General features: G+C 35.9%; 1 protein-coding gene and 1 pseudogene across 1 annotated transcript; both read left to right on the forward strand.

Annotated features, from left to right (window-relative positions):
* The first annotated feature begins 1,705 nt into the window (after positions 1-1,705).
* On the forward strand, positions 1,706-14,577 carry LOC133854583 (uncharacterized; annotated as a pseudogene).
* Positions 14,578-15,217: 640 nt separating this feature from the next.
* On the forward strand, positions 15,218-15,727 carry LOC133854584 (uncharacterized). Its single transcript, XM_062290821.1, has 2 exons — positions 15,218-15,374; positions 15,444-15,727. Exons 1-2 carry the CDS (start codon positions 15,218-15,220, stop codon positions 15,725-15,727), a joined length of 441 nt encoding a protein of 146 aa, XP_062146805.1.
* Positions 15,728-25,191: the final 9,464 nt, after the last annotated feature.

Raw genomic sequence — 25,191 nt, forward strand, 5'->3', positions numbered from 1 at the left:
CAGAAATTATAATAGTGTTTAGATGCATTTTTAGTGAATGATACTAATTCACTATTTTTTGTACTAAAATATATTGCAGTGAGCAATTGTCTGTGAACACAATTTGAAGAAAATAACTGTGAGTATTTTTTACTCACTGAAGATGATACGTAGTGGCTTTCTTTAACGTTTTGATTTCTGTTTTATTTAATAGTATACAAGTTGGAGCATTGCATGTGTTAGAGTTATAAGTTAGGAATAAAAAGATTGGAGGTTTAGGTATCAAGGCGTCAGTGAATTGAGTAGACCAACGGATAAATTGAGGTTTAGATACCAATGCATCAAGCAATTGGCTAGACCAACGGATAAACCGAAAGTTTAGGTACCAAGGCATCAATACACTGATAAGACTGATGGATAAACCTACGGTTCAAGATTAATAATCATAACAAAGCTGACGGGCATAGGCCACCAGTGGGAGCATAGGCCCCTAAGAGATTTAATAAAAGTGAACCTGGAATGCATAGGCTTCCAGGAAGAAACAGCTTGAGCATATGCTCTTATTAAATAAAGCATAGGCTTCAAATAATTAGAGTATAGACTCTTATTAAGTGAAGCATAGGCTTCAAAGAAATCAACATAAACTCTTATTAAGTTAATGCAAGAAGTGAATGAGATTGTGTACATGTATATACAACTGTCATCATTTGATTGTATAGTGTATTTTTAAATAATTCAGTATTTCATTATGTTATTGAAGGCTGTTGACTCACATAAATAAAGTATGGGATTGTGGTGTTAACCACAATTACTTGCAAGTTTATGCAGGTCTGGACAATGGATGAAATATCTAGAATTATTATGTTAATTTTATTTGAGACTTGTTATGTTGATAAGTAATATTTAATAGGTTAGATAAAACAATGATTTTATTATTAGTGCCGCTTGTGGCACATATGTTATTACTTTGAGTATATTTATTATATTACAACATATATATGGTTCATATTTTAATATAATGATGTAATTCAGTTAGCTCTGTTGTGTTATGTTTCCTAGTTATTAAGAAAAAAAATATATTCTGCTGCCCCAAATCTCAACACTGATGATTTCGTAATGTCACATGGAAATTCGAAATTTTTACGTACGTTGTTTTGTAAAAAGTGAGGCGTTACATTCTTCAACAGACTGAAAAATTGTTGCTCTGGTCGATCAATTTGTGAATCAGCCACGGAATCGTGTGGCTCTGATACCAATTATTATGTAAATGCTTTCACAAACACGTAATGGAATAATTTATTAGATTTTGAGGGAATTTAGACCATTTTATATTCGTCAAAGAGAACCTAAACCTTTTCAAACACAATATTTGAGATTAATTTTCTGCATAATATTTCTTCAACCAAACATTGGTTTAAATAGGATTACAAGATCAAATCAGGTCAAATCTCCGTAGGACCCGTAAATACTAATATTGCCTAAACTAGGAAAATAAAAGAAAATACAAAATCAAATCAAGTCAAATCTCCTTAGGACCTGTAAATACTAATATTACCTAAACTAGGAAAGTAAAAGAAAATCTCCCTACTTGTCTAACATGGTAATTGGAGATAACTTATTGAAATAAGAAATAAACTATAATAGGCTATTACTCTTTTAAGACCCTATTCTTGTAACATTTCTAAAGTGTAATGGGGAATTGAAGGATGAACTCTTTTAAGACCCTATGCATGGAACTCAAGATGTCTATGTTCTTACTTCCCATAGGATTTTTATGATTATTTTTCGGATCTTGAAGGAATTGTCTACTAAACGTCTTACTTCAGACCAGAGGACCTTTGCAGAGGTATAGGCTGCTGCGCTTTTTCAATCCTGCAGATTCTTTTTCCATTTTCTATGATCATAAGATTTCTTCCCCCCTAAAAAGAAAGAAAAAAAGAAAAAAAGTTGCATTTTGGGCATTAAGAAATCTCTCATGCAATTGTACATGTTCTGTGGTAATAAAAGGACCATAATTACTCTTTCCTAACATATATCAAAATGAAACCTTGATAATTGTATTTTTTAGGCACATCGTTCTTACTGACTTTGTTTCGCACATATCATCCCATCTATTTGATTATAGCTGGCACATTTGGCAGAGAGACGTGCAGACCATATTAAATGGTTTCTCTACTCTTTCTCAAAGCTATAATTCAAATGATCCAAACCAGTATCACGATGAGCTTTCTCTAATGTGTGACAGATGGTTGTTGTGTTTAAAGATAATAAGCCAGCTTATGATTTCAGGGTTTCCAAGTGATGCAAAATGTGTACAGGTAGTCATTTCGGTGTTATGGATTTGTTTTTTTTTTTTATTGTTTTTTTTTTTATTATTATTATTATTTGTTTTTTTGTTTTGTTTCAGAATTTGGTTAGTTAAGCTGGACATATTGAAGTGAGTGTTTTAACTGACTTATCTCTATCTATTAGGAGGTCCGGCCAGTTAAGGAGGTCTCTCCTGTTCTCTTGAATGGCATTCTGTCCTTTCTTCCGTGCAGTTTGATCTCTCTCTCTCTCTCTCTCTCTCTCATTCTTACATATCACAGTATTTAGCAATAGCTTTATGCCTCGTCTTTTTCCCTTGTTTTTATATAAGTGTCTGACTAAGTAGTAACTAATATGAAATTTTAACTAAATGCAAACTTGTGGAGACTCTTGCTTTTACATACTACGCATAGACTGTTGCATAAAACAAATCCAGCTTTTCAGTTATTTCGAAAAGACAATGTTAGTATCAACATACTATGTTAGCCTTCTAGTTTTGTAAGAAATATGAAAAATTAAATTAGGGTTGATTTTCCTTTATGATTGATTATCTTGGATTAATTAACTTAGGATAAGGATTGGAGTAAATGAATGATATACTTCGTGTACCACCACATGTGACACTTCAGGAGTTCACTAGGCTCTCTCTCTCTCTCTCTCCCTCTCTCACACACACATACTTTTGCATGTGGATCTTGGGCTCTTTGTACTGTGATATTCTTTAAAATGCTCAGTTGTATCTGGATCTTAAATATGGACAACTGACTTGTTAAAAGCTAGGAGCAGTTGCTGTCATTTTTATAAGTTACCAAAGCTCTCGTTTAATTGTCTATGAATTAGTATTGAAGGTATATTGCTATCAGCTATGGAATATTGAGCACCCTTACTTTCGAAAAGATTTTTCTAGCCTAGCATGAGATGCCTGAAAGTTTGATCTAGCATTTGAGTTTAGTTGATCAATTTGCACAATTCTCTCATTTTGTCCTTTAGACTGTTCAATGACACAGAAAGTGACCTGTCAATTGTTTTTGTACCAAATGGCTTTGGCATCTTCCCCCACCTCCACCCCCACAATCAAGGGATGGAGGGCGAGGTCATTGGTTTAATCCATACAGCTGTGCATAGCTAATATACTGTAGATGCCGTCATTCTGTTTGATTGGCAAGAGGAAATTTCTTTTTCCCCTCATATTTTTTAACCATCTGGTTTCTGTACCTTTTGGGTAGGAAGGAAACTGAAGCCATCTCAATCTTCTTGTTCTCTCTTTTTTTTTTTTTTTTTTTTTTTTTTTTGCTTATGGTACCTTATTTTGCAGATTCATCTTTTCAGAAGGTACACCCTAAATTTTGGGACTTCACAAAGAGGGCATGTACTAAATTGATGAAGGTCTTAGTAGCAATAGGGAAGACATCCTTTTTCTTTTGGGATAAAAATGTGCTTCTTCCTATCATGGAGTTCTGCTTAAATAAGATTACAGATCCTGGGACAGAGTTGTTGTCATTTGAGCAATTCTTGATTGAATGTATGGTAATGGTTAAGTGTGTACTGGAATGTAAAGAATACAAGCATAGTCTTACTGGTCGGGTGGTGGATGAAAACGGGATTACACAAGAGCAGATAAAGAAAAGCATTTCAAGTGCTGTTGGTGGTGTATTGACCTCACTGCTGCCTAATGAACGGATAATACTCCTTTGTAATGTACTGATAAGAAGGTATTGACACTGTGACCTCTGCCTCACTTCATTGGTTTGCCTGTGGACTATCTTGCTTGATTAATTCCTATCCACTTTCAGGCTGTTGAGCATTGAAAGGAAGGCTCCCAAAGGGATAGGGTTGATGACATTAAACGAGGGACACAAATTTCCTACAAACTAGGTTGTAGGAGTTCCTACAACTCAACCACTAAGAAGCACATGTTTTTTTAATAGTATGTGCTTATCACATGCTTAAAGGACACTTCACTTTTTAGTGGCTGGGTTGTAGGAATTCCTACAATCCAGTTTACAGGAAATTTTTGTCCTTAAACAAGCTGTACTACTTGATGCCATAACTCAATTATTCCACCAAAGATCAAGCATTTATCTCTAGAAGAAGAAAAAAAAAAAATCCTTGGAAGTCAATAAATTTAATCACCTATCTTGTCCAGTGGCTTCATGCTTTCATTAGAAATGAGTATGACATAAGTGATCTTCCTCACTATAATTGAAAGCCCTTGGGGGACAAGTCATGACCAGAATGCACTAAGGTGCAAGGGCTTTAGTTATGATACTATTAGTATTAGTAATCAGGCTTAAAATCATTGGCCTTGGAGACTTTGATGATTCCAGGAGCAAAATGCTCGTAGTGAGCCAGTGCACCTGTGTGATGGTAATCATATATGATGATACAGAGAACTAAATTTAAAATAAATAAATTGTTCTATGATTTGTGATTTTGAATGCTGTTATTCCACAAGGATTTTGTTAAGAAAGAACCTTTAAATATATAGTCCCTCTGGTTTTGGTGTATGCTTTTCAGAAAATTATTGTACTAAAACTGTGCTATTAATGTCTCTATAGGTATTTCGATTTAACTGCAAGTGATTTGGAAGAGTTGTACCAGAACCCTGAAGCTTTTCATCATGAGAAGGATATGGTTCAGTGGACAGAAAAATTGAGGCCTTGTGCTGAAGCTTTGTACATTGTATTGTTTGAAACCATAGCCAAGTAGGTGGCATTCATTTTTTGCAGATTACCTTCTGTAAACATCTTGTGTTGTTATTTTTAGTGCCTAAACTCTTTAATCATTTTAGATAACGAGATCTGTGCTTAGGTGATCTTTACTTTTTATTTTTAGGTACTTGGTCCTGTTGTGGTTTCCCTTCTTCAAGAGGCAATGAAACGTTGGCCAACTTCAGTCACTGAAATCACTCCAGGGTTGCTTCTGAAGGATGCTGCTGCTTACGTTTATTATGAGCTCTCAAACTACCTGAGCTTCAAAGATTGGTGTGTCCATTCTCCACTATGTGTTTGGTGTTTGGTCAATTAATATGTCTTGCATCACCTATCCAAATTTAGGTGTTATTAACTTTTGCAGCATTTAAGATGATTGTTGTTTGTGATCACTTGGTACCATGTTGCCTTTTTTTTTTTTGATGAATAAAAGCTTTCATATAACAGCAAACACTACACACTCTAGTGAACACTGGAACACAAACCAACCTCCAAGTTACACAACAAAACAAACACTAGCTACAGCAAACCCAACACAACTGAACCCAACCAAACAACACAAAGCTCATGGCTAAAAACTACAAGACAGAGCAGCAACTACACAACTAGATAAACGACTAAACATTCCACCGAGCAGCAAGCTCCACAATCTTCCACTTGTAGTTGACTTTGGCCAACAACTAACACGAATTTCCCATTTAATCTGCACCAACATAGCTTCCTCAGACCTTGGAGCATTATGATGCAACAAATCGTTCCTCTGCCGCCAAATGTGGTAAATCGAGGCCCCCAAGCTCAGTCTTCCCAAGGTAGCCCATGGATTGGGAAGATATGCACCCCAACTGAGCATAACTTCCCAATCCAAGGGCACATTGACCAGAGAACAAGCAGTCATCAAATGAAGCCAGATTCGAGAGCTGAAACTACACCTAAAAAATAGGTGTTCTCGGCTTTCAAAAGCACCATAGTAGAAAGGATAGAGACTCGGGCCAGTATATCCCAAACTATGCATCTTCTGCTTCGTTACTAGAGCATCTCTAAATGTAAGAAAAGAATGCTTTGGTATAGCCATGGGAAACCAAACTAACTTCCACCATGACACAATTGGAAAAACCTCCCTTATTCTCTCCCAAGTAGCAGCATAGGAATACTTACCATTCCTGGTGTCCCAAACAGTCAGATCCGAACCTCCTACATCAACCTCATGAAGTTTAGCCTGGATAGCAACCAGATCCTCAGAACGGGCAGAAGCCCAAAACCACTCCCCGTCCTTGATGATAGCAAAACGTTTAGAATTAAGAGGTAACCCAGAATCATACACAACTCGGTATCCATATCTATCCAGAAGATAACTTGAGGGGTGCCATTGATCATGCTAGAGAAACACCCTACTACCATCTCCCTTGAAACGGATAAGATTCTTAGCAAGGTACCATGTTGCTTGCTGTATATCAATGGATACAATATGGACTGTCAGCAGGAAGAACCCATTGTCTGGAGATACTTCTAGTAGCTAGTGTAACTTAAAGAGAGCAAAATGTTGTGCAGAAGTGTTAGAACTTGGTGGTATATCATACTAAACCTCCTCAAGAAAGTATGTGTTTGGTGTTTGGTCAATTAATATGTCTTGCATCACCTATCCAAATTTAGGTGTTATTAACTTTTGCAACATTTAAGATGATTGTTGTTTGTGATCACTTGGTACCATGTTGCTTGCTGTACATCAATGGATACAATATGGACTGTCAGCAGGAAGAACCCATTGTCTGGAGATACTTCTAGTAGCTAGTGTAACTTAAAGAGAGCAAAATGTTGTGCAGAAGTGTTAGAACTTGGTGGTATATCATACTAAACCTCCTCAAGAAACACTTGATTATGTAGAGACATTTTGATTTTTCGTTTACAGTTAGCTTTTGTACAAGAAAAAAGATCATATTTTAAGTGAAAAGTAGGGAAATTTGCTTGGTCACCATCTATAGTTTGGCCAACTGTTCAGATCATTAATTTACAGTATCTTTCTCTGTGTTCTGAGTTGATAAGATATCATTGACATTTTCAAATATGCTCCTTTCATTTGATCATTCGTTAAAAGTTTAATTGGTAATCAGGAGCTTATGACTTTTCTTCCTGAAACTATTGACTGCAGGTATAATGGTGCGTTATCCCCAGAACTCTCAAATGACCATCCAAATATGCATATCATCCATCGGAAAGTTGCACTAATATTGGGACAGTGGGTTTCTGAGGTATTATAATTTTGCAAGTCGTGTAGTACATGAGCTGTTATGATTTTTAGGATCTCAACTTTCTCAAGATGGTGTCTGCATGCATGGGATTCTCCTCTATATGGTCATGCAAGGCAGAATAGTCACTGAAGGATGCAGAGATGAAGTATTGCCCTTCTTTTAGAATCAATAGCTAGTCCAAAATTGTTTCTTCTAACTTCTATGCCATTGAAGAATTCATGCTTCCGATGATTTCCTGTGTCAAAACTAATATATTGTCTATTCTATCCTAGGAAACTTAGTGAATGTGTTTCTTCAAGTGATGAAACTGGGGTAGAAAAAGTATTTGGTATAGAGGGAAGAACATGGACGAGTCTCACTAAACATGTAACTTCTACATGGAAGAGAGAGATGGAAAGAATGTCCTAGGATTTGCATTCTCTTTCACAAGTGTATAGATGTAAGGTGGCTCAGTGCATGCACATAATTTATGCAAGCAACCTCATCAACTTCTCGAGATTTTGCTTATACATCAACAGAATCTAGCACATGCCCTCTGCTTGGATAGAGCTGTGCCTTGGGCTGAAGTCCTAAACCTGTCCCTTTATAACTTAATTTCTAATTCAAGGCCATAACTTATGGTCTATCCTTTATAAGATATTCCATTTTTGTGGATGATAGTTGGTTTTGGTTACATTAGTTTTCAAAAAAGAGTAAGAGGGTTTATGATGCCATTTGTGAGTCCGCTTCTCTATATGTTTGGAGCCTTGCAATAATTAATGAATCTATAATGCTCTATCAGCTGAATTGATATTTGTTATGGCAATTCAATCCTACGATCACACATAGTGCCTCCTTTTGGTTTTTGATGAGCCATTCTTGTTCATACTTTGATCACAAATTAAAATGAGTAATTGAAGCTTCTGATGTTTGCACTTGACAAATTAAAGGTGACACGAAAAGACAAGTATACTGTGAATTAAAACCCACCAAAGTTGTTGTTCAACTTGCCGACCGATCTATTGTTATACCGATAGGGATAATAGAAGATGTGTTATTGCAAATTTATAGATTTTATTTTCCTGTGGATTTTATTGTTTTGGGCACACAACCTGTTGCACAATCTAGCACTGACATTCCTGTTATTTTGGGACGACCATTCTTAGCTACTTCTAATGCTTTAATTAATTGCAGGAATGGAATCATGAAGTTTGCATTTGAAAATATGACCGTTGAGTTGAACAACCTCAACATTTGTAAGCAACCTGTCATTGATGATAATGAGGAAATTTATGAGGTTGACATGATCCAAAATTTGGTGGAAGGTAAAGTCGCTCATTCTATGTTTTCTAATCCTATAGAGGTATGTTTACTGAATCCCAACTGTGATGATATAGAATTGGTCATAGCTAATGATGTTTTGGATGCAAATCCGGTGATGGATACTAATGGATGAAACCTATGTTTTGAGGACTTGTATATACCCATTAAAACTCATCCATCTAGTATCAAAGCACCAAAATTTGAAAACCCCAAAAATGGTAATTTTTTTATAGAAAAATATTTGAAACCATTTTTTGAATATTTGAAACCATTTTTTTTTTTATTGTTTTGTTTTTTTTTTTTTTTTTTTTTTTTTTTTTTTTTTTTTCTTTCTAACCTATTTTGCATATAATAAAGTTTCATTTTGTTTTCATCACCTCAAAGTACTCTTCTTAATCTATACTTATTTGCTTCATTTTGTTGCATTAGGGACAATGTAAGTTTAAGGTTGGGGGGAGGAGTTTGATGTTTGATGTATGTTGTTTTCGTGTTTTTTATTTTTTATTTTTTATTTTTTATTTTTTTATTTTTTTATTTTTTTATTTTTTTTAATTTATGTTTGAAAAAAATAAACGTATTGATTTGTGTATTTTTAATTTGAAAAAAAAAATAGTTTTGTGCTTTTTGGTGTCTTGTGTATTTTTTATTTTTTATTTTTTATCCTCAATTTTGTTTATTAAAAAAAAAAAAATTGTTTCCTCAGCATGAGTTTTTATTTTTAGTTCATTATGCTACTCCTGCTAAAGAATTTCATTGTTTTCATACTCAATTACTGCACATGCACTTAGCCACATAAACATGACTCTTTGTTGAAGGATAGAGATGAATTAGAAAATCTTGAGGATAAAAATGTGGAGATTTTTAACACTTTGTGAGTTTTGAGCCAATCATTATTTGTGGAGGGTAAATTTTCATGGTATCATATTTCATTTGGAAGCGCAGAAATTATTTCGTTGTGGTAGTCTCATTATTCTTTCTTTTGGCCGAATGCTAAAAAAATCAAAAAAATTTATGCCACACTTACTTTGTGAAGTCATGAATGTTGAAGAGTTATGCAAATTCTTGAGAGATGAGATTAGGCTATTTTTCTTTACTTTGAGCCTCAACTTTCTTTTTGTGATACATTATCGCTAGTTACCCCATTGATCCTTATGATTAGCCTTTCTTTTTTAAGCCCTATTCCAAGTGTTTCGAGAATGAGTTAAAGTACTTTATCTCAATATGGTGGCATGTGATCCAAAAAAAAAAAAAAAAAAAAAAAAAAAAAAAAAAAAAAAAAGAAGAAGTAGAAGAAAGAGATATCAAAAGGAATTATTATCAAGAAAACAAAAAAGAAAAATAAAGTTGATGTTCAAGTTTGGGAAGAGTACTATGGAAAATAAAGTATACTATTGATGAAAAATTGGAAAGAGAAATTGATTGAAAATACCAAAAGAAGCTGAAGTTCCAATTATTCTTGAAAACACTTCTAAATTTTACCATTACCTTTTTGTTATTAATTTCCCTGTTCATAACCCTACATTACGTCCCAATAAAAGCCCTAATTTGATTTTGAGGATTGTATGGTTCAGATATTTTCATGACTAATCAATAAGTGTGGTGTAAATTTTTTTTCGGCATCCTTTCATGAGACTACTTGTTCTTTCTTGATTAAGTGATTTTTCATATAATTTATATGTGAGATGTTTGGTTTTGCTTACATTATTCCACTCACATATACTTGAGAGTGTGCACCCATTTCAAAGATATTTCCATTGTTGAGTGTTGACACTGGTAAGGCTCGAATCAAAACATACTTTCTGATAGAAATTCGATGTTATTTTTATCTGGACATTGAGAGTGTGTTTGTGTTGGCTAAAATTTTTCATTCACATTGAATTTTAAGAGCATGTGAAATTTCTTTGAAAGATGTTAGCGTTTTGAACTTCGATTAATTCTTCTTGTTAAGGATTTGAAAAAAAAAAAGAAGGTTGTTTTTCTTTTCTTGAGTCCTTGGTTTGGTATTTTGTTTTGAGTCACTTGAATTGCTAGGGACTAGCAATAAGCTGGTTGGGGGTGTGATAATAACTTAAATGTGCACAATTTATCTATTAAAGTAAACATTACCATACCTTATTATGATTTAATTCTTGCATTTTATGTTTAATTGTGGAATATTGTTCAATTGTTAATCTTAAGCTTAAATGATATTAATGCAAGAGATTGTGTTTTGTAGGAATTACTAAAGAAATAAAAAGAAAAAGAAAGAAGTAGTATTTTGTTTTAAGTGTAAAAGAGAGACGTGCAACAAATAGAAGACTGGGATTCCTATAATTGTACGAATCCCAAAAGAAGAAGAACTCTTATCTCTATAAGAGAAGCAACACGGCAACAAACACAAGGGATAATTTTTCTACAATCTTTTTCTCTTCAACTCAGTGACAGAGTGGATTATTTAGAAGGCTTCTGGAGCTCAACTGGTTCTAGTTATTTGTTATTTGCAATTTGTTTTCTTTTGGTTGTTTAAGTTTGATGTTTAGTACTTTAGTTATGGAATTTATTTTCATAGTTACCAGTGGCTATTAGTATATCATACTAAAGCTCCTCAAGAACACTTGATTATGTAGAGACATTTTGATTTTTCATTTATAGTTAGCTTTTGTACAACAAAAAAGATCATATTGTAAGTGAAAAGTAGGGAAATTTGTTTGGTCACCATCTATAGTTTGGCCGATTGTTTGGATCATTAATTTATAGTATCTTTCTCTGTGTTATGAGTTGATAAGATAGCATTGACATTTTCAAATATGCTCCTTTCATTTGATCATTCTTTAAATGTTTAATTGTTAATTAGGAGCTTATGACTTTTCTTCCTGAAACTATTGATTGCAGGTATATGGTGCGTTATCCCCAGAACTCTCAAATGACCATCCAAATATGCATATCATCCATCGGAAAGTTGCACTAATATTGGGACAGTGGGTTTCTGAGGTAACATAATTCTGCAAGTCGTGTAGTACATGAGCTGTTATGATTTTTAGGATCTCAGCTTTCTCAAGATGGTGTCTGCTTGCATGGGGATTGTCCTCTATATGGTTATGCAAGGCAGAATAGTCACTGAAGGATGCAGAGATGAAGTATTGCCCTTCTTTTAGAATCAATAGCTAGTCCAAAATTGTTTCTTCTAACTTCTATGCCATTGAAGAATTCATGCTTCCAATGATTTCCTGTGTTAAAACTAATATATTGTCTATTCTATCCTAGGAAACTTAGTGAATGTGTTTCTTCAAGTGATGAAACTGGGATAGAAAAAGTATTTGATATAAAGGGAAGAACATGGACGAGTCTCACTAAACATGTAACTTCTACATGGAAGAGAGAGATGGAAAGAATGTCCTAGTATTTGCATTCTCTTTCACAAGTGTATAGATGTAAGGTGGCTCAGTGCATGCACATAATTTATGCAAGCAACCTCATCAACTTCTCGAGATTTTGCTTATACATCAACAGAATCTAGCACATGCCCTCTGCTTGGATAGAGCTGTGCCCTAGGCTGCTGTTCCCTGGGCTGAAGTCCTAAATCTGTCCCTTTATAACTTAATGTTTAATTCAAGGCTGTAACTTATGGTCTATCCTTTATAAGATATTCCATTTTTGTGGATGATAGTTGGTTGGTTACATTAGTTTTCTAAAAAGAGTAAGAGGGTTTATGATGCCATTTGTGAGTCCTCTTCTCTATATGTTTGGAGCCTTTTGCAATAATCAATGAATCTATAATGCTCTATCAGCTGAATTGATATTTGTTATGGCAATTCGATCCTGCGATCACACATAGTGCCTCTTTTTGGTTTTTGATGAGCCATTCTTGTTCAGACTTTGATCACAAATTAAAATGAGTAATTGAAACTTCTGATGTTTGCACTTGACAGATTAAAGATGACACGAGAAGATAAGTATACTGTGCTTTGATCAAATTGTTACAGGACAAAAACCTTTCTGTCAGGGTATGTTGCATGTGTCCATTTTTCTTTCGTACACCACCTCTCCTGCTCTTTCTGCATGGTTATGACATATTCCTGTCTCCTAATTCTGTATTACTGTATCCTGTTTCAACTATTGAAGTTCTGCATTCCTTGTAAAGCTGGCAGCCTATCGGTCTTTGTGCTCACACATTGAAGATGCGAACTTTTCAAAACGAGAATTTATTGATCTTCTTCCAATATGTTGGGGTTCATGCTTTAAGTTGGTTGAGGAAGTACAGGAGTTTGACTCAAAGGTAAAACATAGCTTTTGCATCACTTCGATACTAAGCACTTAAGAGAGAGTCCTTTTTCATTGAGATTGATGTCATTTCCCCTTTTGATTTCGTTTTTACCTTCTGCATAATTTGATTGTACGTCCACCTTGTTTCAACTAGTAAAACTACGAAAATTTGGGTATGCAATACTTTTCTTTGATTCAGGAATGCCTCTTCGCCTTTGCAGTGCATTTTTCCTGTCTAAATGTTCTACAATTCTTTGAATCTGCTTGTTATCAAACAGTAGGTTTGGGTTTTGCAAGAGCTGACTTTACTTTTGCGTAGTATATAATTTGTATTAAAACTCTAATTTTGGTAACTCAACTGTCTTTGTTATTCTTTCTTTTATTTCAGTTTCAGGTTTTGAATTTGATCTCTGTTCTTATTGCAAATGTTGGTGAAGTCATTCCATTTGTGGACAACTTGGTGCAATTTTTTCAAAAGGTATTGTAGTTGTAGTGACTTCTGTCTTTAGTCACTTAATGTTCAAAATTATGTACTAATGAGAGAGATAAAGGTCATGAAGCCAAGTTCCTGGTTGAGTCGACTCTGGCTATTGTAAGTCACTCAATAGAGATGAGGAGTTACTGAGTTTGCTATGGTAAAATTAAGCAATTGGCTAGTAACCTTGTCCAACCTTCAAACTTGGATTTTCACTTCCATTAATGTGGCAATGGCTATCTTTACCAATCGATGGGCTCTGCACTTATTTATTTATTTTTATTTTATTTCTTATTTAAATAGGTTTGGGAGGAATCTTCTGGTGAAAGCCTGCTGCAGATTCAGCTCCTTTCTGCTTTGCGGAACCTTGTGGTTGCACTTGGCAGTCAATCACCCATTTGCTACAAGATGCTACTGCCCATTCTGCCGAAGGGAATTGATATAAATAGCCCAGATGAACTTCTAGAGGACAGCATGACAGGTGAGCATTTCTTTCTGGCAGCTCATGCTAAGTTCAATTGTCGTATTTTTCCAGTTATGGGAAACCACACTTTCTTGTGCCCCTTGCTTGGTGCCGGAACTATTGGCATACTTCCATCTCTTGTGGAAATCATGGAAAGAAGTTTTGATGACTTCCAGGTATTCACTGGATTTATGATTATATGATATCCTCTATTTTGTCTGTTGTATTCTCCATGTATGTACTTGAAACTACAATCTGCCAACCAATAAAGGAATAGAAATACAATGAATCCCTTGCCTGAATAAAATGTTCAAACTAGGATTAGGATATAAATTTAAGAGCGCTGGAATACATGAATAATTGAATTTGGTCAAGAAATTCAGATTTATTTATATATTGTGCATATACCTACATTCCAATAAATCGTTGTTAAAGGTCAAGTATAGCTGAACCAGAGAATCTTATTCTGTTGCGCCGTGATAGAGAGAGAATGGGAGAGGTGTTATGAGAGAGAGGGAGAGATGGAAGCCTGAAACATGTATAAAAGAACAGTTTCAAAAAAGACATGGACTTGCCACATTGGATAGAATGCCGAGAAAAGGACCACAAAGAATGCTCGGAAGCATTTTTCTTTGAATCGGAGAGTAGCCGGTACATGTCTAGGATTTCTAATGGTTAGAAATTGCCACATCATTTAAAATATATTAGATTATGTTTCGGATTGTATTAGAAATAGAGGTTTTATATCCATAAAAAGTTTTTAAAAAGAATATTTATTTTCAAACTTTTTTTAAGGAAATGGGTGTGAAGGGAAGGAAATTGAGGTATGTCTCGCCAGATGTAAACGAGTGACTTTGACAAGAGGCAAAGGAGTTCAAGGTTTCCTTAAGCTTGCTTTCTCACATAGAAACCTTGAACTCCTCAGACGAAAGTAGCTCATCCACCAGTAAGTTTTTCTTTTTGCGGACTCCAGATCTTTCACATCCACACATCCAACTTCTGGAACTTCTCATAATCTAAATACAGAGCTAAGCAATCCAGTGTTGCCTGCAAAACAAAGTAGCGGGATATTAGAAAGGGGCAAGCAGATGCACAAATATAACGAAAATTGGATCCTAGTACATACCTTCACAAAATTATTTCGAATTTTTTGGACTAAATCAACAAGGAAATTACCAGCTTGTCGTTTAAAGTGCAAAGGAATTAGTTCATTGATAACGAAAATTGGATCTCTAACGTAATTGACCCATTCCGAAAGAGTCTGCCTAATATTGTTTCCCTTCTCAAAATAGTAACACACCATTGAATCAAGCAATGACTAGAAAACCAAGAAAAACGAGTAATGCAAAGCAAGGATAAAACACCAAAAACTTGAATCGATATATAGATATGTACATTAACCAAAGTCTTGAGCATTCCATTTGCAAAAGTAATATAAGTACAAGCTTGTTCTTCCTTGTACTGGCTGGGAACTAGCTCCTTGAGGGCAGAAATGAAAATATCATCATTTTCAGGAGTTGTTCCCTCGGGAGTGCCATTTGTAAGAGTTGTTCCCTCTGGTGGTGGTGCAAGAGGCCTTGAAGCCGATGCGGTGGTAGTTGGACAAGAACAAGACGGAAGAAGAGGAGGCGTCGGCAGGGGTAGAAGAGGTGCTAGGGGGTGACGTGGGGGCAGGGTTCAATTTCGCCTTGAAAATGGCCTGGAACATGATGCCTCAGTGCCTCCTCCAACTACCACTGGATCAGACTTAGCACCTCCAACTACCACCGCCTCAATCTCAGGGCCTCAACCTACCACCACCTCAACTTCAGAGCCTCCTACAACTACCACCGCCTCCGCCTCAACCTCTAAGCCACCTCCAACTCCCACCACATCAGACTTAGCGCCTCCAACTACCACCGCCTCAATCTCAGGGCCTCAACCTACCACCACCTCCGCGTCAACCTCTAAGCCTCCTCCAACTACCATCATAGCCTCCAACTACCTCCGCCTCAACCTCTAAGCCTCTAATTACTACCGCCTCAGCCTTAGGTACTCCTCCAACTACAACCGCATCGGCTTCATGGACTCTTGCGCAACGACCAGAGGGAACAACTCTTGCAAATGGCACTCCCGAGGGCACAACTCTTGCAAATTATGATATTTTAATTTCTATCTTAAGGAGTTAATTCCCAACCAGTACAAGGAAGGACAAGCTCATAGTTCTATTACTTTTGCAAATGTAATGCTCAAGACTTTGGTTAAGGGACATATCTATATCGCGATTCAAGTTTTTGGTGTTTTATCGTTGTTTTGCATTACTCTTTTTTCTTGGTTTTCTAGTCAATGTTGGATTCAATGGTGTGTTACTATTTTGAGAAGTGAAACATTATTAGGCAGACTCCTTCGGAATTGGGTCAATTACGTTAAAGATCCAATTTTCGCCATCAATGAACTAATTCATTTGCACTTTAAATGACAAGCTGGTAATTCTCTTGTGGATTTAGAGTCCAACGTTTTTAGGTTAGCAAGTGATGAGTACCAAATATTGTGTATTTGGACCCCTTAATTTACATTAGTTAAACCTTTAGCTTTGTTATTTTCTAATGCTTTGGTTAGTTTTAGTGTTTTTATATTTTGTAGGACAATAAGAGAGAAATGATACAATTCAAGCAAAATACAAGGAAATTCGGATGCAGCAGACCAGTACATTTAGACTGATCATAACAGAACCAAAAGATATCCTTTTTGGGAGTTTCTTAGGTCTAAATTGAAGTTCAAGATGTCAGCTTTCCAACGCAACAAGTTTCAGCTAATTTGGAGATGCGTGGAAAAAGATATGGCTGTTTGAATTTCAGTCGTTGGATCATCCCGAAAATCCGGAACCATCTCTCTTATTATTTTTCTTTTGCTTCATCCCTTGTCTCCCCAAAGCTAGAGCCAATACACGTTTTTCTCCACATTCTCAGCCACTTAATCACCTTTTTTTCCACTCAACATCATTCCATAAAACACTCACCACTCATTCCATAAAACACTCACCACTTATTCCATAAAACACTCACCACTCATCTCTCCACTCATACACCCACTCACCCATTCCACACAAACCACTTGGCTATAAAAGGAGACCAAGGCTGAAAATCAAGAAGGAGAAGAGGCATGAGCCTCTTTGTACATAACTTCTTGTTTCTCTTCTTCTTGTAGCTTATTTCTTTCCTTTTGCAACTCTTTGATTTTTATGCTTTTAATGTTTTAAGTTGTAGTTATTTTATCATGTGTAGCTAATATTTTCGTTTGGGGTTGAGGATGAAACCTCACCATTGAAGAGAAACCGAGTTTCTTGCTTGTTCATGCTATTTGAGTTTATGGGTTTGATTTCTCATTGTTCTACTTCGATTTTCTTGAAATGATGTTTTGATATCTCTTGTGGTTTCCGGATACAAGTGATGATGTGGAATAAGTTTCATTAAATCGGTTGCTTGGTTTTTCATCTATCAAAACATTGGACATTCATTGTGCGTCGTTTGACTAATACATTGTTTTATCGGTTCGAATGAAGATATCCATTGTGATTGAATGATACATTGGATGTTTGGATTTCAATTGGTACTCTTTGTGATTTGTGCTATGAACGAAATCATTGAATGATCTAAATGATTTTTGAAGCAATGTAGAGCATACCTAAGATTTGTACGTGACAACCTCGAATAAGTGTGATGAGCATGAGATTAGGTTGATATGATTTGGTGAGTGTGGATTCCAAAACCCTAGACCCCTTTATTTTCATTATTTTTGTTTATATTATCTTTTAACAAAAACCCTAAATTTGGAACTAGGTTAAGATAGGATTAGTTTGAATAGAGATTAATTTTCGCAACACAATTCCCTGTGGGATCGACCTCGCACTTGCAATACGCTATATTGCATAACGATTCGTGCACTTGCGAGTACTATTTTTAAAACACATCAAGTTTTTGGCGCCGTTGCCGGGGAATTGTTTTGTTTGTGGAAGTTGATTTTTGTTTGAATTGATTTTATTTTTCTACTAGTTTAGGTAGATTTTTGTTTTCTTTTTCTTCTTCCAATTTTTGTTTCTTTTTATTTTTATTTGTTTTTGTTTTATTGTCTAACCCAAAAAAAAAAAAAAAAAAAAAAAGAAGCAAGGTTTTCTGTTTTATTGTTATTTCAGGTTGTGCGGAATTTTACGAAGTCGATCGATCGAACCAACACTCGAGGTGTTACCTGGAATAGTTCAGTAGCAGAAATTCTTGCCAAAAAAAAAAAATTTATTTTTTGGTCCAAATTTGTAAGTTTTAATTCTTGCCTTTCTGGTGTCTTTGATTGTTTTATGCATTCGTGTTAGTCTTCAATTTTTTTTTATTTATTTATTTTGTTTGTGCTATTTTTTTTTCTTTTAATCTTCAAAACAAAAACAAAAAAAAAGTATATTTTGCTAGTGTGGTCTTACGGCGCTATCTAAGTGTCGAGGCAAGTTCTGGCTAGGAAAGTCTTGGGATTTAAGTGTGTCCGGTGTGACCCCCCTCACTTTCCTGGGAACGAACCTGGGCTCTTAGAGAATTCTGTTTGCCCCACTTGCAGCAAAAAAATTTGGTTCATATCTTTGGTGGGATATTTTCTTGCTATAGGGTGTAAGTGAAGCATGTATTCTTATTTTGATAATTATTGTGATTCTTCTGCACAACATGTTTCACCTAGTGGTAGGACACTTGCTCCAACCAACTACCCTTACAGTTTCAACCCACATGAACCATGTTCCTATTGCTCTGATCCTTATCACCGTGCTAGTAATTGTCCCTCTTGGGGACAATTCTATCATTATTCACATGAGCAAATGAACACTAACTCCTCCAGCCCGAGATTCGATTCAAATCCCAATTTTTACAACCCGGACTGGAGCAACCATTCTGACTTCTCATGGCAAGCTCAAGCCATGGGAAGTTATGCCCCCCAATTCCAGGAACTGCATCATCCTGAATATCTGCAGTTCGAAAGCTCATCCTATGATCCCCTTCCCCAAAAATCATTAGAAGATACACTGAAGGACTTCATAGAGATGACTGGCCACTCCACCATTCAAGCTCCACACCCAGAGCTGTCATTAGAAGACACTCTCAAGGACTTCATGCAGTTTTCAAGCCAAACCATTAATGAAATGAAGAATGTCACTTTGGAAAACATTCTGACCATTAATGAAGTAAAGAATGCCACCTTGGAAAACACTCAGGCGATTGCCAGGATAGAAAGACAGTTCGAATATCTGGTTGCCGAGTATAACAGACTGGAGGAAGAAGAGTTTCAAGGTCAGTTGATGGCTAAAGGGCACTACATGATTGATGAGGATGATTCCAGCAATCTTCATCATGAGCATGTCCAAGACACATCAACAATTGAGAGTGAGAAAATGGTGGATGGCAATGAAGAGGAAGAAAAGGAGGAGCACCTGGAGCAAGCAGCGCCCCCGCCAAATCCAAAAATGTCCGAATACGGAATGAGTACTGAAGCTCATTCCTTCATCACCATCCCTCTTGAGACATTTCATGAGCCCCAAGCTTTAATTCTTACATGTCTCAAAGAGCCATCTTATGCCAAAACTGTCAAGGATCTATGCACACAACCGCGCAAATCTAGGAACCATCGTCCTACAAAGATCCTTCGAAGCAAGCAAGTTAGCTACATAAGATGGCGAAACATTTCTCTCGAGGGACATCAATTCTGTAAGAAGAAAGGATGGAAGGGATTGGTTGGACATCCACATGATCGGGGAAGGCGCTGTAAATTTTCTTTTACCTTTTCGCACAGTTGTTTTTTTTAATTATTTTTGTTAAATATTTTGTTTCTGTTTTACCTTATTTTGTTGTCTGTTTTTGTTTGTTAGTTTATTTTTAATTTTTCAATGGTGGGATAACTTCTTGCTATAGGGTGTAAGTGAAGCATGGATTCTTATTTTGATAATTATTGAGATTCTTCTGTACAACATGTTTCACCTAGTGGTAGGACACTTGCTCCAACCAACTACCCTTACAATTTCAACCCACATGAACCATGGAAAGCTTGCTAAATGAGAACATGGAAGCCTCGAAGGAGAGGAAGGTGGGGAATGTGAAGAAAGCAAAGAAGGCGAGGCAAGCAATCCGGAAAGGATATGAGTGCGGTACTCATATCGTAGTGCTCTCTCTCTTCTGTCATAGATCGCCATCACCGGATTGAGGATAGATGTGAAGAGCGTCCAGGTTGACAAGACGGAAGAGAAGGTCTTGCATGATCAAGAATAATCTTGCTTCTGGATAGTATGATCAAGAATAGTCTTGCTTCGTTGTTTGTGAATCTGGTTGTGATGCTGCATTTTTCCCAACTTTAAACTTTGAAATTGGTTATGAACTACATCTTCCCTTCCAAGAAGCGATGATGAGTTCAGATTAGAAGAAAGATTTGGCTCTCGAAGTGTGAAGGGTTGAGAGCTCATAGGTGTGCTTTGCCAGAGAGAAGACGAGTAAATTTATAGAGAAAATTTGAGAGGGGACGGTGCAAGTGGTGCCGACAGTGAATCGTAATATCTCCATCCCTTTCTCGGAACGCTCATCCAGCTCATTCTCGGGATGCCCCTCTACGACTGCTAGTTGCGGAAAGTGCGGCGATGAATCCGGAAAAGTCATTGGGTAAATTCGGAATTCGAGAAGGTGAAAAGGGTGAAAACTCAAAAAGAAGAGAACTCGTGATTCGAGGGCGGCTGTCTACTAGTGATAATGGAGGCTGTGCTCAAAAAGAAGAGAACTCGTGATTCGAGGGCAGCTGTCTACTAGTGATAATGGAGGCTGCACTCAAAAATAAGAGAACTCGTGATTCGTGGGCGGCTGTCTACTAGTGATAGTGGAGGCTGCGCTCAGAATGACGTTGATTAAACCGCGTCTCGCCCAGTGATTAAGTTCTCTTTCCTTCCCTTCAAATATTTTGAATCACCGCTTCATTTCTATCTTTCTCTCCTTCAGATTCTTTGAGGAATATCATCGTTTCCTAAGTTTTCCAGAAAAATGGCTTCTTCCTCTTCCCAAAATAATCTTGATCTGAATGCTACGCCAGTAGTACAACCCGAGATTTGGCGTCCATTATTCTTAACGCAAAAAGGTCCTCTCATGACCAATGACTCTGTGATGCTGAATGATGCAGCAGCTGCATCCATGGCTCAGGGCATCATAACTCCTCGAGATAATAAGTTGTTGGCGGATAGGACTGATGCTCAAGCCATCAATGACTCTTTGGCTTTCAGTATTCAGAGTGCTTCTTCAGTTACAAACATGGCTCGACGTCTGCAAGTTCGAGGGAATGAAGTCCAAGTGCTAAAAGCTCAAACTTTGGCTTTGCAGCGAATGTACATGGACTTTAGGCGTAGGAATCGGGTCCTACAGCAAGAAAATAAAAAGCTGAAGAAGGTGGTAGATTCATATGCGAAAGACTTGGAGAAGAGGTATGCTGAGTTGGAGCAAAATACCAATCGTCTCCAAGAGCAACACCAGGACCTCTTGCGTGTAGTCCAAAACCTCAGGGTTTTCCGCCCAGAAACTTAGTCAGGTATAAGCATACTCTGGGGATGTTGCAGGAAAGGTCCGATTCGCAAGTTTATGTTTTCTTAAAAGTACTTCGTTTTGTAAGACAATAATTATATTTTTATTTTCTTTATTTTTTATTTTTATTTATGTTTTCTTAGAAGTACTTCGTTTTGTAAGACAATAATTATATTTTTATTTTTTTATTTTTATTTTTATTTTCTTTATTTTTTATTTATTTATGGACTGTAATAATAATAAAAAAAAATGGCGCTACGAAGATCCTGCGAAGCAAGCAAGTTGGCCACCTGAGAAGGCGCTGTAAATTTTCTTTTCCCTTTTACTTTTTTTGTATAGTTGATTTCTTTCATTTTTATTTCTTTTCATTTTACTTTTATTTCTAACAGCAACTAACATTTTGATGTTTGTGTCTATGAGAAATGTTGCTGTTAAGTTTTTGTTGACAGGTGTTTTGGTGTTTAAGTTTGGGGGACGCCTTGACCTTTCACACCTCGATGTTTCCGTATTTCTGGTAATGTATTTCTACACTACACATTGCGGACAATGTGTAATTCAAGTTTGGGGGTATGGAAAAGCACTCTGTCCATTTGTTTGTTTGTTTATTTCATTTGTTTGTTTGTTTAAATTTTCTGTTTGTTTAAGTTTCCATTTGTGTGTTTATTTAATTTTTCTAATTGTTTTTAGTTATTTTTAGTTGTCTTTTTGTTCTTAAAATGTTTTAATTAAAAAAAAAAAAAAAAAATTATGTTGTCAAGTTTGAGTTAAGCCATAGCTGTGGTTTGCATTTCATCGGCTTGCTTAAGTTTTTGAACACATCATGTCTTTAGGAATCTGAGTCTTTTGACTTATTTTTGGGCTAGTAAGATTTCACTTGAGTTGAACTATCACGAGCACGTTAGCATGTAATTTGTGGGGTATGAATTTGTGCTTAATTGTGTATTTTGAGAGTTGTTGGATGACTTATTGATAAATAACCTTGGCTTGCAAGATATATATATATTAAAAAAAAAAAAAAAAAAAAAAAAAAGAAAAAAGAAAAAAGAAGATCATTTTGAGTTTTTCACTGAGTAACCGGGCCTCTTGCCTCACTAAGCATTGAGTGTTCGCGTCAAAAGGTGAGAATTTCAATTTGGTTAATTGTATGGCTAGTTTGGCTTCGTAGCCTTTTTGACTTGAGTAATTAAGCCCTTAGGGATGTTTCTACATCTAGTGCCCTAAGACCATTTGGTTTGGGAGCCACTGGCCCAACACTCGTTACATGGGTCAATTAGAAAGCTTAAGGGAGCCGAGCATTGCACAGCCAACATATTAAAAAAAAAAAAAAAAAAACAAAAAAACAAAAAATATATATATATATAAATAAAATAAAATAATTTGCATATCTTGCCTTGGTTGTTTCATTTGATAGGGATTCCAATGATTTTTGAACTACTTATCTTGAGATTAAAATGAAACCTCATAATTGCATGTTGATTTCACTCTACACTTTTGAGGAAATGTGATGTCTTAACTGTCCATTTATGAGTGATTTGATGATTGGATCCCCTGTTGATGTTTATGATGGGGTTTGTCTTTTTAAGCATGCCAATGACGTATGAACCATGGTCTGGGTAAAACTTTTTCTCGTTGACAGCATAATGTTTGAATGTTTGTGGGTATCATTTCTGGCAAACCCTCACGAGACTTCACTCGTCCACTAGGGAGTCCTAGGGGTTTAAAAGGCTTGTTGCATATGCTAAATGCAATCGTGTCTCCCACGAAAGAGGATTTATGTTTCATGCTTTGATTTTGTTTTTCATTTTGTTTTGCTAAGGGACTAGCAAAATGTAAGTTTGGGGGTATTTGATGAGTACCAAATATTGTGTATTTGGACCCCTTAATTTACATTAGTTAAACCTTTAGCTTTGTTATTTTCTAATGCTTTGGTTAGTTTTAGTGTTTTTATATTTTGTAGGACAATAAGAGAGAAATGATACAATTCAAGCAAAATACAAGGAAATTCGGATGCAGCAGACCAGTACATTTAGACTGATCATAACAGAACCAAAAGATATCCTTTTTGGGAGTTTCTTAGGTCTAAATTGAAGTTCAAGATGTCAGCTTTCCAACGCAACAAGTTTCAGCTAATTTGGAGATGCGTGGAAAAAGATATGGCTGTTTGAATTTCAGTCGTTGGATCATCCCGAAAATCCGGAACCATCTCTCTTATTATTTTTCTTTTGCTTCATCCCTTGTCTCCCCAAAGCTAGAGCCAATACACGTTTTTCTCCACATTCTCAGCCACTTAATCACCTTTTTTTCCACTCAACATCATTCCATAAAACACTCACCACTCATTCCATAAAACACTCACCACTTATTCCATAAAACACTCACCACTCATCTCTCCACTCATACACCCACTCACCCATTCCACACAAACCACTTGGCTATAAAAGGAGACCAAGGCTGAAAATCAAGAAGGAGAAGAGGCATGAGCCTCTTTGTACATAACTTCTTGTTTCTCTTCTTCTTGTAGCTTATTTCTTTCCTTTTGCAACTCTTTGATTTTTATGCTTTTAATGTTTTAAGTTGTAGTTATTTTATCATGTGTAGCTAATATTTTCGTTTGGGGTTGAGGATGAAACCTCACCATTGAAGAGAAACCGAGTTTCTTGCTTGTTCATGCTATTTGAGTTTATGGGTTTGATTTCTCATTGTTCTACTTCGATTTTCTTGAAATGATGTTTTGATATCTCTTGTGGTTTCCGGATACAAGTGATGATGTGGAATAAGTTTCATTAAATCGGTTGCTTGGTTTTTCATCTATCAAAACATTGGACATTCATTGTGCGTCGTTTGACTAATACATTGTTTTATCGGTTCGAATGAAGATATCCATTGTGATTGAATGATACATTGGATGTTTGGATTTCAATTGGTACTCTTTGTGATTTGTGCTATGAACGAAATCATTGAATGATCTAAATGATTTTTGAAGCAATGTAGAGCATACCTAAGATTTGTACGTGACAACCTCGAATAAGTGTGATGAGCATGAGATTAGGTTGATATGATTTGGTGAGTGTGGATTCCAAAACCCTAGACCCCTTTATTTTCATTATTTTTGTTTATATTATCTTTTAACAAAAACCCTAAATTTGGAACTAGGTTAAGATAGGATTAGTTTGAATAGAGATTAATTTTCGCAACACAATTCCCTGTGGGATCGACCTCGCACTTGCAATACGCTATATTGCATAACGATTCGTGCACTTGCGAGTACTATTTTTAAAACACATCAAGTTTTTGGCGCCGTTGCCGGGGAATTGTTTTGTTTGTGGAAGTTGATTTTTGTTTGAATTGATTTTATTTTTCTACTAGTTTAGGTAGATTTTTGTTTTCTTTTTCTTCTTCCAATTTTTGTTTCTTTTTATTTTTATTTGTTTTTGTTTTATTGTCTAACCCAAAAAAAAAAAAAAAAAAAAAAGAAGCAAGGTTTTCTGTTTTATTGTTATTTCAGGTTGTGCGGAATTTTACGAAGTCGATCGATCGAACCAACACTGGAGGTGTTACCTGGAATAGTTCAGTAGCAGAAATTCTTGCCAAAAAAAAAAATTTATTTTTTGGTCCAAATTTGTAAGTTTTAATTCTTGCCTTTCTGGTGTCTTTGATTGTTTTATGCATTCGTGTTAGTCTTCAATTTTTTTTTATTTATTTATTTTGTTTGTGCTATTTTTTTTTTTCTTTTAATCTTCAAAACAAAAAAAAAAAAAAAGTATATTTTGCTAGTGTGGTCTTACGGCGCTATCTAAGTGTCGAGGCAAGTTCTGGCTAGGAAAGTCTTGGGATTTAAGTGTGTCCGGTGTGACCCCCCTCACTTTCCTGGGAACGAACCTGGGCTCTTAGAGAATTCTGTTTG

Source organism: Alnus glutinosa, chromosome 13 (assembly GCF_958979055.1).
Source record: "Alnus glutinosa chromosome 13, dhAlnGlut1.1, whole genome shotgun sequence".
Lineage (NCBI taxonomy): Eukaryota > Viridiplantae > Streptophyta > Magnoliopsida > Fagales > Betulaceae > Alnus > Alnus glutinosa.